Source organism: Mycteria americana, chromosome 9 (genome assembly GCF_035582795.1).
Source record: "Mycteria americana isolate JAX WOST 10 ecotype Jacksonville Zoo and Gardens chromosome 9, USCA_MyAme_1.0, whole genome shotgun sequence".
Taxonomy (NCBI): domain Eukaryota; kingdom Metazoa; phylum Chordata; class Aves; order Ciconiiformes; family Ciconiidae; genus Mycteria; species Mycteria americana.
In genome coordinates this window covers 9,597,501-9,611,888 of record NC_134373.1, presented here as the reverse complement: position 1 = coordinate 9,611,888, position 14,388 = coordinate 9,597,501, and the positions used below count along the sequence as shown (strand labels likewise).

At 38.3% G+C, this 14,388-nt stretch overlaps 1 protein-coding gene across 4 annotated transcripts in view; it reads right to left on the bottom strand.

The window, feature by feature from the left end:
* Positions 1 to 221: 221 nt before the first annotated feature.
* MYO1B (myosin IB) overlaps positions 222 to 14,388 on the bottom strand; it is a 117,492-nt gene continuing 103,325 nt past the window's right edge. For all 4 annotated transcript variants that reach the window (XM_075512261.1, XM_075512258.1, XM_075512257.1 and 1 more), the window contains 7 exons: positions 13,327 to 13,401; positions 12,780 to 12,914; positions 11,796 to 11,902; positions 8,605 to 8,737; positions 6,880 to 7,032; positions 5,807 to 5,934; positions 222 to 3,214 (listed from right to left, as the gene is read on the bottom strand). In XM_075512261.1, the coding sequence (XP_075368376.1) occupies positions 3,091 to 3,214; positions 5,807 to 5,934; positions 6,880 to 7,032; positions 8,605 to 8,737; positions 11,796 to 11,902; positions 12,780 to 12,914; positions 13,327 to 13,401 (855 nt within the window). In that variant the 3' untranslated portion in view covers positions 222 to 3,090. The remainder of the gene's footprint in view (positions 3,215 to 5,806; positions 5,935 to 6,879; positions 7,033 to 8,604; positions 8,738 to 11,795; positions 11,903 to 12,779; positions 12,915 to 13,326; positions 13,402 to 14,388) is intronic.

Genomic DNA, 14,388 nt, shown 5'->3' with positions numbered 1-14,388 from the left:
CAATCTATGTCGAGGAAAGGACTTGCACTGAAGAATTGCACTGAAAAAGGTGACTGTGACTCACTGAGGAAGACATGCTGCCTCTTAAGGAATCACATACAAAATCAAAATTTCTTCTCTCTCCAAGTCACACACCAGTGTTGTGTATATTTAACCTAAAACCCAGTCACCTGCTCTTTTCAGATTTGATGGCAGTAAGGAAGATACAGATATAGAGAAAGTATAGGTCTAGGAACAGAATTTTATTGGATTCTGGAAAGTATCATGCAACAAATCTCTTTTTTTTTTTTAATGATCCTTGCCCAGCTTTCAGATGACAAATTAAAATTTACAGGTAAAAGGATGCGTAAGGTTAGCACCATAGGAGGAATAGTCTTCTCTTTACAACTCCATTTGACAGACGGTTATAAAAGAAAACAGAGGAAAAGAAAAAAAAAAACCTAGGTGACCTTGCATTTTTATTTTCAACATCTTAAATCTAAACATCAAGATACCATGACTCTCCTAGCATATCTAAATAATTCATGTTCAGCAAAACTTGCTCTGTACATTGAGAAATATTTAAGTGTCAAATGGTAACTGTGACAAAGTACCAGCTAATACGCAAGGTAAAAATTGTACAGGTCCGGAAAAAGAAATGAAACAACAGAAATCAAAGTGAGGAATTTGTCCCTCTTCCAGTCTTTTGCAGGTATGACTACCATGACTTGCTGCGAAGCTCAAAAAAATAAAAGGGATGTGCACTGGCTCTGCCTGGGATGGGTCAAATATCCTAACATTATTCTCTAATACCCTAATTTCATGGGCCAAATATCCCGATGTACTTCATCTAAACTCTCCCATTTCCTACCTGCAAGCAACTGCGGGATTACATCAGACTTCAAATGTTTGTTTTTCTTACTTTTGTATTCATTTTAAACATTTGCTCCTTGTGGTTCTTACTGTAAGGTTTTCAAGGTAGCGAACAGTTTTACAAACCCTCCAATCTTTACCAAGCAGGAATTCTAATACAGGATTTAGGAGTTTTAAATGCCCTGTTATTACATGCTGTCTTCTTAAGGCAATGGAATAATTCCTCTGAAGTATCCTAATTTTGTGTTACAAATCGATACTAAGATTTCCTTCGTAAGCATCTCTAATTACAATACATGTAAACTTCTTTAAATTTTATTAAACTATTAACGTGACTCAATGATTAAAAGAAGGATTCAAACCAAGATCATAAGGAAGAGGCCACTTTTTGTCATCGTTTGGGAAACACATCTTTTGATTACTCCCACCTTTCAAGGTCACGTGCAGGGACTTTTAACAGCAACGTTAAAGCAACCAGTTAAAACAATTGGTTTGTATCCAAATCATAGCAAAATCATTTACTTTCCTCCCAAAGCAAAACGTGGTATAACCCAAACCAGCTGGTTTTTTCAGACCGACGACCATTAGCACTAGACCATCTATGGCAGTAAATGCCGTTTTAACGTGGAGAGCCAGCGTTAATGTTGAACTACCCCGAGGAGCCCTTGCAGCCATGAGCGCTACATACCTTTACCACCGGGAGAGTAATGAGACTCTGAACTTTTCTTTATCGTTCCTTTATTTATGCTTGGACTTGCAGCACTGCACATCAGATACCCAGGGTCTTAATCTGTCCTATATCAGACTGCAAAAATACAATGCTTTCTCAACTGCCCTCGCATCAACAGATCAAACAGGCACATCCAACAAACCCTTCACTTGAGTAGTTACTTCAGTCTAAAAATGCATCTCTCCTCTTAAGGATTTCAACTAAAGCGTCTGGCTTATAAAAGATTAAGTGCAATCAGTTACACTGAAAGTTTATAATGCAGCTCTTGATTGTATTTTCTGTGCACGCACTTACATCAGGCACACAAGTTATATAAAATAGTTCGGAGTACAAAAATATGGTTATAACATAGGAGTACCAACAGCACAGAATTAGAACAGTTTTATTACCGTAATACCAATTTATATACAGACCCCCAAATTAAGGATTTTTTTAATTCTAAGTATTCTTCCCAAATTGACAACTGTAGTGTACACTCTAAAAAACCGCAAATTAACAACACAAATCTATTTTAACCCCTACATTGTCTATGCAGTCTGCACCAATCCTCTCTCTTGCACACAAAAATGTATTATAAATAATTTTTCACAAAATGTCATGTATGTTTTATTGCACATTGTACATGCCAATATCTAAAAGAAAGGTTCAAACCTTTTGCTTGGTAACTAACTGTTTAAATACCTAGCATTTACTTGTGTTATGAATACTATTGCATTTTTCAGGCTCTAATCTTAACTGGTAATTTAAAAGAAAAAAAGCAGAACAGAAAATATGCCTCGAACTGTATAGCTTTTGTGAAAGAAACAAGCTTTTTTAATTTTACTGATTTCTACTGTATAAAGTCATTAAAAACATCTGACCTAATTAAAAATCCTGTTTCAAAATTTCTGCATGTTTTACTGCAAAATTATGCGTATAGCTGCTTGTATAATCGTATATTCCTCTGTTTTGCAGAATTAGATGTTGCTGTGCTGTGTCGAGTGAAAGATGGAGTTACAGAGGTCCTAGTGTTAACTGCAGGAGTTAGCGTGTCCGTCTCCGCTCTGCCGGTCTCCCCAGCGGTGGCAAGCGAGGAGCCCGTCAGAACACCAGCACGGGTCGGTGTAAAAAGACACTGGGCACACGTGGCCATCACCCATCAAGGCCATGTATAGTTCCTGTTAAGCGGATCTCTAGACTAAGGAATATGAGTAATTTATCATTAATATGTGGGTTTACGGTACACTGCACTAAAATATGACCGCTAAACAAAGAGAATGGTTCGTGTGTGACAGATACGTGCCAGCTGGTAAAAATGCCTCACTGGGTAAAAATCTGCATTTTGAGGGTTAAAACTCCGGCATGAACCAAAAGATTAAAAAGTCGATTGATCAAATGTTTTGCCAAGGGTTTCTAAAGCTATTAGCCACCAACAGCTCCAGAAAGGGATAAAACCAGCAAAACCAAACAACTAAAATTGCACTATTACAAAGAAACAAGTCCGTGAAAGGGAGAGTCGCCAGCTGCAGTTAAGGGACAGCCACTTCAAGAAGCCGATTGTTTTTTCGCTTGCAAGTTGGGATGTTGCCGTTTTTCTGGCTGCCTTGTATGAACTTCACACACACTTTGTCTTGTCTGAACTGGACCAGAAACCTAGGAGAGGGAATAAGATACATTTTAGTTAAAGGTGGAAAAACCCACGTGGGGAGCAGCAGTCTCTTCCCGTTGGTTCTGAGCATCGCTCCGAGAGATGTCATTTTCAGGTCTGTATTCATAACAAGAGTTGGGGAATTAAAAACAGCCATAGGTTATGGTATGGCTTGAGTCTCCGTCAGGTAGTACCTCTTAATTATTGCCTTTTGTCTGTAACTCTGGAGCTTTTACAATAGTTAGTTTGCTATTCCTTTAGAAAGAAGGCAGTTTAAAACAGAATTTCTAATGTACCAGAAATGCAGCAAAGACTATTTCCAACTGCTTCACTGTCGCCCAAAGGGACTTTTCTGTTTTCATGGAAGGAAGCAAAATACTTCTGTAGCAACATCGGGAGCACTTTTCTTCTGGTTTACGCTTAATTTAGTATATCTGGTATTTTAGCAGCTCTCATACTTCTAATCCTCAGTTAGCCTTTACAGTCCCCTGCTCAGCAACTGGGAAAATTCACTTCCTTCCCAGCAATCTCCAAATTTAGATTATTTCCTACAGGCCAGGATAAATTAATCTGGATTTGACTCTTCACTTTTTACTGGAAGAGAAATTTCATTGAATGTGGAGAATTGCTTTAAAAACCCAACAGGCTCCTGTGGAGCCTCAAACTTCTCACTTATCTGGATAGCAAGATTAAGAGCAACAAACAGGGCAGCGCTGCCTTTTGGCTCACATGCAGCGGCTGCTGACCTAAAACGTCCTTTGTAATACAGCAGATTTTCCCTTTTACCATCTTAAAAAGTCCTCCAGCAGAGGCCAAAAACTTCAAAGAATTTGTTCTCCAGCCGGAAACCACAAATCAAGCTGACGGCAGAGCTCAGGGGAGGAAGTGGCCTCTGCTGCGCCGAGCTGCCCTTCGGTCCCGCTTTCCTGCTGAACAGCCCAGATGCTCGAAGATTAACTTGTTCAGCGCTCCCAGCCATGCAAGCGTCCGCAAAACGCGAGGAGGTCTTACAGCCATCATCTCTTGTCACCAACGCTGCATTCTCCCAGACCCGTTGTTCCAATATTCTGTATATAAACGGTATGTCTCTTACTAGACATACCCCTGGGTCAACAGCATTTTTACTTCTCTAAGCTCTCTTCCCAAAAAGTAGTGTACAGTAGTCAAAGTAAGGCCACATTTTCTCCTCAATTCCTAGTTGTGCTTGTATCTAAACTCTAGCAGGGAGAAGAGAAGCACCATCAACAGAGATGGGACTGCTAAAAAAGAAGCAAGCGACTTAAAATTATTTAGCCTGGATAAACTCAACAGCAATACACATTTGAATGTTTTTAATCTGCAAGACAAGAAATAAAACCACATCCCAAAATGCACGGCTCCCAGAAAGCAGGCTGTTTTCCAGACCTAAGGCAGGCAGGCAGTCCAGACTAGTGCAATGCATGCTTAAACTGTGTTTTAGCAGCTTATTCCTTTGTAGCCATCATTAAACTAGAATCTTACTGGGGACGGCCACACTCTTTTAGAGGCTAAAAACACACAACCTTGAGCAAATTGAAACACATCTGGTAACAGAACAAAGGAAAATGGCAGACGTAATTTTCAAGGAAACAGCAAACCTAGCCTTTAAATAAACCCTGAAATCTGAACAGATACAAACCGTACTTGCCGCGACTCTAGAATACAAGCAGTGCTGTGCAGCCAGATAAAAGGTTCAATTTTTGCCTACAGAAATTTTATTTTACTACTGTCACAGGGTTCCACATTTTCTTCTTTATTCAAAACGAGTAAAACTACCACATCAACACTGCTGAAATCAGGGGGCACTTCGCACAACAAACTGAGTGCATACCAATGGGGACTAAGCGAGGGACGCTCACTCAGCAGGCTTTAGGAGTTCACACACACAAACTTTTTTATTCCACGGCTATAAACACTGCAAGTGCAGTCCTTACCTAAGGGCAAAATATGAAACTGAACCAAGCAGAAAGAAATACTAATTTGAGGTGCAAGCTTTTTATCAAACAAAGGTTTTTAACAACCTGGCTTTTAACAACCACCTTTGAACAACAATAGGTGGTTCAAACACCATCAGCAGGAATTTTAATAATGTATTTTTCACCTTCACAAAAAGAAGGTAGAGCTTTATGGACCTACATTACTAGCACCATCGTTACGTGTGTTTGGGGAGGAGCTTTTCATTCTGTTGTGGTGGTTTTCACTGGAACTTGGCACCTGGTGTCCACTCTAATTGAGAAACATCTCATAGGAGTACGTGAACTTTTCAGTCACGCATGAAATGATTCTCTCAAATGTAGTATCTCTTAATTATTTCTATAGCAGCAATTCGGCTTCATAGCCCTATCTGAAACTACCTTAAGAAAAGCACATTTTCTCTAATGACTTTCAAGGAAATAAGAGCCAAAATGAATACTAGAAATGGGTACACATTGAAAATTGTATACTTATTTACAAGTATTCTGTCAAGAGAAAAGAAGTACTAGTTACACAACAGTGCTTTGTTTTTCTAACATTAGATATTTGACTTTTTAGTATGTTGCATTGAAGGAAATGCACTTTTAAGCAAACAAGAAACATACTCATCAGATATCTCGATGTTGAGCTTCTGTTTGGTTTGGCTGAGAGTAGTGCGGTAAAGTTTAGTGGCCATTTCAATAAGGTGATCACTGCTGAGCAGGAAATCTCCTTTACCAGCTGCTCCTGAACCCTGAAACAGAAAGGAAGGTAGTAAGGACTACCAAAACACCAAGGACTACCTAGAATATGAAAAATATTAAATGCCAGCCAAGCAGGAGGTTTTACAAGGAGTCTTCTCTTCCCAGTGCAATGAAACAACAGGCTTTTTGTCTTGTAAATTAAATAGGGATACAGTGCAGCGTATAGGATCAAAATGTAATTCACTCTCAAATAAACAACAAACCTGTGGAGAAGGTTCAGAACCCCTCCAGCCCCTAAAGGAGGGTCACCTTCATTTGTCCTACAAAACTGTAGTGTTTCTGTATCCCTCTTCTGGCTGCACCGCAGCAAGCTCACAATATTTTCAGAAAGGAACGGAAACCAATTGCCAACACCGGTATTGGGATGAAGACGCTATATATGACGTTCTTCAAATCCATTTAAGCTAGAATACAAATGCCAGCTTAATGATTTTAGCAGAGCAATGCTGACAGCACAGTGAAGCAAATACAGCACTGAACTAAGTTCTTAAACTAACTAGTAGTTAATTTAAGCAGTAGAGTAACCAAATTAGCTGTGCCATAACATGGATTTCTTGGCATCCCAGAAAGAAGAGAGAAATATTCTGCCAGTGTGTCAGGAAGAATTATTTGAGCAGCTAAAAAGGAAAACACTGCCACAAGGTATCCGAACTAGATTAAAGGCCCATATTACAAATGGAAAACTCCAGTCCTGAAGAGGCTACAGCGAAATGTGAAGTCTGATTTTCACAAGTAAATGATCATACACAATGTAATAACTGTTCTCATATGGCTTCAGTAGTTTTAAATTGAAGTTTTTGCAGATATGGCAAAGTTCAATAAACTTCGAAACCTACAGGCTAACCACTACGATTTCATGCTACAAGATAATTAACAATTTTTAAATCACTGCATGTAAAACAGTCATATTCTTGTATTACAAAGTTGTAACCAACCTCCTTGAGGTGCACTGCAAAGAAGCCATCATTTTGGGAGCTCATGGACACTTTGGTAACATCTCCCAGTGGAACCTCTGACTTGATATTCCCAGATTTTTGATCCGCAAGAAGAACGTTATTTTTGGTTAATAAGAAAATCCTGGATGTAGCCTGTGAAAATACAAAAATGCAAACCATTATCTGCACAAAGAGAGAACTGGTCTTTACTGAGCATCTGCTAAGACTACAAGCAGTTCATAGAGTTAATAAGCTTGGCCCACATTAGTAAACATGAACATTTGATGTTCAGTAAAAGCTGCAGATCAGTTAAAATCAGGTCAAATTTATTTATGTCTCTAATTATAAATTGAGAAGCTTAGCTCATTTTGGCACATATGCTTAGATATAAACAGTTCCTTTAATTACTAGCTTACAGTTACAAAATTCATAAACTGAAACTCAGAAACTATGCAAATCAGGATAACCTCATTTCTCATGCTCTGTCAATCCCCAGGAAAACCAACGTACCTTTTCAGTGATAGCTAATTCAGGACTAAGCCTCACTATTTACTGTTATTCACCAAAACTCTGTGGCAGAACACCACAAATCACGTAGGTATTTTCAAAGTTATGTTCTCCTCCCTTTATCTATTGCAATTATTCTTTAGGAGGATACACATTCATATTTTCAAACGACAAATATTTTTAAAGCATGAATGTGTGTTCTTAAATTTGTCTTAGAAAATAAAGAGAAGTGAGAACTTAATCGACATATAGCTTTTTCTCCTGTAAAATTTTAAATAATAAAATCTTAACTATTATAATTAAGAAGTAGCTGTTTTAAGCACATAGAACCATAGCTCATCATTAATTGTTTTGGTTGTTTTTTTTTTAATCTTGAGAGCTGTAGCCTATGCAAGTACAGGAAAGATTTTGTCTTCATTTAATTAGTTTCTTCTAAACCGGAAAATTAACTTGGCCTCAACAACAGGCAACTAATTTCACTCCTACAAATGCATAAATGACATCTACATCTGAGAAGCTGAGATCTAGTACTTCTAATATTTAGACAGATATGGTGAAAACAATTACATTTACTAAGGGAGGAAAATAATTCCTGTTTTAATAAGTATAATTTAAATGCAAAACAAGTTCTGCGTTGGCAGAATAAAAAAGTACCCAGCATATTTAACAGCTTTATTCAAATTATACAAGAAACTTGCCTCTTGATTCCAAAAAGCTTTTGATATCAATCAGAAGGCAGGCAAAGCTAGCAGAGTATGCCACTCACAATTTTAAACCATAATAAAATGTGATAATCAGGAGCTCGAACAACAGTGTGAACCTTGAAAGGTTAAGTTTTCTAAATCCTTGAACAAGAACAATATTCTCTAAATATTTATTTTCTTCAATTGGCAAATAGACGATCTAAGTTTGGTACAGAGACTACCTTTAGTTGTGAATCAATACAGCCTGTTACCAGTTGATGAGATGCCATTTTTGTTTGGAAAAGTAGCTGAAAACTACAAACCCAAACAAGATTTTAGTGATCTTTATGTCAATTTAAAATGGGTGCTTAAAATCACCAGTTTACATAAATCCAACATTTCCAGTCTCACTCTCAAAAAAAGGCATTTTTTTTAAATCCTCAGACTTTTACGTGACAGAAACAAGGTCCCCCTCTCTGTTTATTTATAACAAAAATGACCTACCCTTCTGGATAAAACAATGCCATTTTATTACCTTCCCATTAGCTCTATTGATCTTATTCACAACTTCTGCAATAATGATCTTTTCATCCACGGCATCTTTAAGTTTTTTGTACTTGGGGTTCTTGCTGATTTCCAAGTAAGCCCCTTGGAACGGCTGCCCAACACTGCCCAACAAAAAGACAAGAGAAACACGAGTTAAATATGAATCGCGGGGAAGACGTGAACCTCCGAAAACTGCCGCGTTCTGCTTCAGGCTTCGTGGAGCCGGGAGATGCACCAAATACCATTTGCAATGACTCTACGTTGCCAGAAGCTTCCTTAAACTTTGATACAGTCTCTGCCAGGGAAAGTCATTTACTGCCTCATTTTTAGTGAAAGAATACTCTGATCAACCCAGAAACCTCTACTCACAATTTTTACCCGTTTTAAACAACAGCAATGCAAAGTAATTTGCAATTGTAAAACTGCAATTATTACAAAAAATTGTAATAATTAGAGCAATACATAACTGAACGCAAACAGGGCTCTCAACATGGTGTTCGTTTATGCAGTGCAATTGTCCTCAATCCTGCTGAGAAGCTGAAAACCGCAGCCCCCGGAGCTCTGCCCCGAGACTCTTCAGGTCGCTACCACCGTTCACGCAGCGCGGTGGCGTTGGCAGCAGTCTGTGCCGCGCAGGCATACTACGTCAGCCGAAAGTAACTTGGGAATTGCTACGGGGCAGTGTGCTTCTATCTCCCAGCACATTATCCCAGGGGAAAGAAAAAAGGAGGCAGAGGGATGTGTATTAGACCCCAAATCTGGTACACATTAACAGGACAGTGATGGAGAACAAAGAAATTTATCACCAAAGACAGTAACAGGATTTTTTTTTGCCTTGCTCTGGAAACATCTTCCAATTAAATGGGCCAAATTGCTATGGGTATCAGGCACAAGTACATCCTTGCATATGCAATCAATTTTGATTTTAAATCACCCAATAACAGTCTCTGTGAAAACAGAGGAAATAAAGCTTCAGCAGGACCGACACCTCTGCTCTTCCACAGTATTTCAGAGTGACAGACAAGAACTTGCCTTCTAGATCTGCTGCTGTTTGTTAAATGCGTACCAGCTCTTCGTCAAGACTTGTTGTGCTTGCAAATCACCCCATCTTTATCCACCTCAGGGTTACGCAGTAACAGCTTCGTTATCAGTTAAGCATTGGTGAATACAGTTGCTGCTTGCTTTGTTTGGAACTCCCTTTAACTTATCACTTTGATGAAATTACAGTCAAAGTACTAAATGCAAAGCTTTGCCAAGACTAGAGCCCAAGAGGAACCAATATATTACGTGGCATAGCAATACCTTTGTAATTGCATCCCTGGCACACAGGGAGACGGGAGAGAAAAGGAAGGGTACTGGTATTTTAGTACTCAACAAGAAGTCCCTCTCTGTTCTTAAATAATTATATTACACATAGAAAATTAGCCACATCCTATGAATCATTATCATATTAACTAATCAGAAACTTCATACAGTAATTTCCTCCACCCTTAGGCCAATAAAAAAACCCAACAGGAGCTAATCAGCTTAAGTACAAGACAAAAAGAGATGGAAATGCGTCTAAATGAGTGAGACGTGGGGAAAGCATTCTAACTTTCTACCATGTTGGAGCTTTGGGGTTTTTTTGGTTTTATTAATTAGCATTATAAAACCATAGCCCCCAAAACTGTAGATTCCTTGTGGACTTTGTCCCTAATCAAACGATAACGACTGACAAGCTAAAACTGAAATGCATCAACAGTTACCCGCTATCACATATACCACTTAAGAATGTCTTGGATAAAAGTAACTCAGATATATATTTTGCTGTATAATATTTCACTGTTCAGTCTTGGTGTAAAAAGTACCAAACCAGGGACATAAATAAAAATTCCTTCCTTCCCAAGGAGCTCTACACTGATCTCATGTATACTGACTTGAAGCAAAAAAACCTGCTTGCTCCCTGAAAAATCCAAAGGCAGCATCTTGCTCTTTTCCCAGCAGCATAAAAAGACGTCCCAAAGCAAATAAGGAACAAACCACAAGCTAACAGATACAGCCATTAAATAAGTGATCTACTGAAGGGAAGAAAGAGAAACATATACTGAGCCCATTACAGGAAAAAAGGAAATGTCTCAATAAAAAACGAAACAAAACAAAACCAATAAAACACACAAACATGCTAGCAGAGCTTGTTCATGCACGGAACTGCCCTCATCAACTCCTGCAGATTCCTGTTCCTCCCTCTACTGAACCTTGCTTCTCGCTTTACAGTGCCTTGCTCCTGCTCAGCTCAAACTAGGGCTTCCAAAAGAAAACTCTCCTGAGATCAACGAGACCTTTGTTTTCAAGGAAAACACAATTTCTAAGCTCATATTCACTTAAAAAAAGTTCAATTCAACTTCTTTTGATGACATCAGATCTCTATTTTGTCAGTTTTATTGCACGCAAAAAAAAAGAGCGCATTCCTTAAGTAAAATCAGATACTACTGCACTTTCTTGAGTAATGTTAGCTCTGCAGATAGCAATGACAAGCATTTATCAGTTTTTAAGAACTCAATAATCTGAGAAACCAAAAAACTTATTTGCAGAGATTTCACATTTTTAAAAAGTCTCCAACTAAAAAAAAAGATAAAATGGAAATGAACTTCTAAGCACTTTTTTTTTTTTAAAGTATCCTTTCAAAAAGATATATACCAATGTATCTAACTCTGAAATTGCCTAGTCTTGACATTAGAGCATTATGCTGAATATACTAAGTCTGAACACAGGAGAGCTCCCTGGCACACCTCATCTGGGAGTGACATTGTCACTTACAGCCCTTCAGTTCACTCTCTATTTATCGGTTGCAGGAACCAGCGTGACGGCAACTAGGGGAACGGGTGAGAGTTACTCCCTTCTACACCTTCTCCAAATTTTTACAATGTGAACAGGTCACGGGGGGTTAGAACAACAAAACATCACGGCTTCTGGACAGGAGGGCTCAGTATCATAGCATTACTGGGCTGCAACAACACCTGAGTTAGAAGCAAACTGAGGTCGGTTTCCAGGATTGTAAAGTAAAATGATGGAGGGACATTGTCAAACAAGGAAAATGTACTTTCCTGCTTAAGATAAAAAGCAAAATCTTGCTTAGTTACCTAAATTGATGTAAGGATACTGAATTTATTGTACACTAAAAGCAGCAGAATACGTCATTACCTGGCTGGATATAAAGCCTTCTTGTCCTTGAAAAGTTCACTTGCTTCCAGTTTTTCTTCATATATAAGCTTCTGCTGATCTGTGAACTGGTCTCTGTACTTTTTACACTACAAAACATGATACGTTAAACAAACCAAAAAATTATCCTTCCAAATCTGATGTTTGCTTATTGCTCAAGATGCACATTCTTTGTATACTTCTGAAGTGACTCAGCTCCATCCTACGTGCCACTGTAGCACAGTACCAAACAGCAGAGGTGTTTTTCTCCTCAGCCATTCTACATACTTTCAAATTACACCAAAACCAATCTCTAAAACATATCATTTAAGCATGCTGCATTTGAACACGACCTTAATCTATCAGATACCAGTCACTGGAAGACCGTGCTAAAAAGGTTCACAGAAACATACAGAGTTCCACGATTGTGGAAGTTTACGTAGACAGAAAGAACAAAACATAGCTGAGAGGATGACTTTTGCAAGAAGAAAAACTGTTCCTTGACGATTCACGGAAACGATAGCCCACAAGATCAGTAAAATGTCTCATCAGCACTTATACAGATTCTCGCTGTTCTCTCCATCCAAAGATCCAAAACAAATTTCAGCTAACCACAGTTCGTAAGTAAAAAATGCCACCCGATACTTCCAATGTTGGTCTAAGAGCTAGTCCCAGTCCTGGCCATGGACACAATTATTATAAGCTACCAATTAACAGGCAACAGGCAGACTGCTTTACTATTAAGTTAAAAGCTGATGGCAGGAAGCAATCCTCTCTCCCTAGCCCCAGAAAGGAGCAGGCAGGATAGTTATACCCCTTGCAGGCCAAAGACAATGATCAAAAGACACACTTCTTCCAAAGAAATAAAATATCCTGTCTGGAATGGGAAGAAATACATCCTAAAACCAGGCTCTTCCTTGAACAACACAAAACTACTGCAAATCATGTGACGAGGTTCTGTACAGACCGGACCAGAATGCGTCCTACCCTCCACAAATGGAAAATCCTCTTCAGTTCCTTGTGAGTTGAATCCAGGAAAAGGTAAGGTCTCGCCGGCCAGTTTTTATCTATTGGCGATAGAGAAGGCATCTTATTCTTCATTTCCAGGAAGTACTTTTGCATCTGTAATAAAATTGAAGCAAGATGCCTTATTGATGTTCAAATACCAGAGTTACTGAAATAAGCAAGGAAAAGCAGGTGCCCTGTGATTAAAAGCACAGTTACCAAACTGCAACTCTCAGCCTTCATAAAGATGAATACGGATTTAAAAAGTCAGGTATATTGAGAAATGCAGATTTAGATATCATAGAAGTGTGGCAAATGCTTAGTTAGTATCATTCTCACACCTTCCAAACACTATCACTATCCTTTCTTTACAACATCGGAATATTTAAGTTGTCAATTTTCCATATGCTTAGCTTGGACATTGCCTTACAAAGACTATCGAGGCCATAATACAGCTGTTACTTTTGCTAGAAAACAAAAATTAAAACCATAGAAAATGTACATGCGCTTTGCACGGATATATACATACAAGTCTCTGAAGGGTAAATTCATAAATTTTTCTTCCAGCATTGGCTCTGAAGAATTTCCTGTACTCTCTACGGACCTGAAAAGTTAAACAAACCCTCAAAGTGAATACAAAGAATGAATTTGTTTGCAGAAGGTACTTTTTTATAAAGCTCTATGGCAGAAAATACTAAAAAAGCATACAAACATGCAAAGTGTTCCCTGAAATAGGAACACTGACTGGGTACACTTGAAATATATGAACCAGACCGTGGACCGAGAGGTCAGAAAGTTACCTTGGATGACCTGAGTACGGTCATTTGCAAATCTAACAGAGAATTTGAAATACTTTCCTCTGAAAAGGCAAGCTCTTCAAATATTGTTGAATTCACAGACTGAATCTATTTTCATAGGCTTTTGCGTAACATTGGACTGGAAAAAGTGAGGTGTCATCAGTGATACATATTTTATTGTGTCTGGAGTGACACTGAACTGATGTTAATTACACAGTTAACTGATGAACTGTTTCTGATTTTTCTCCTTTAAGATTCTTAATACACAGAGTTTTCTATAATAAAAAAAGGGATATTCTTTTTTTCCCCCCCCAGAGCAGACTTATGCATGAAAAAACTTTTCACACAAGCAGTCTTTGTTCCAAAAGGAAAATAAAGTTTTGGTGCTTGATAAGAGCAGAGAATCAACACGAAGGTTGCTTAATGTCAGCAAGCTTGCTATTTGCTTCTAAAATATATTTTAAAAAAATAAATCAAAAAAAGCAATCATTGAGAACCATTTTTGCAGGTGATCCTAATTTTTTATATGTGGTCATAAACGCAAGTTTCAGAGTACTTTTGCCCAGGGTATTTCTATCAGTGCTAATTAGCATAGTATCTAAATTGCCTCTCTCTGAAAACCCAATGTGAGAGAGAGCACAGCCAGTCTGCAGCCTTATGTGAAGCCCAGGCTCACATCAAGTTAGCTGAAACATCCCCTTTTTTTTTTTTTTTTTTTTTTTTTTTTCTTCAAACTTTGGCACAGCCTGCAACACACCTGTTAAAAGTTTTGAGCAAAAACCAGGAAAAACATT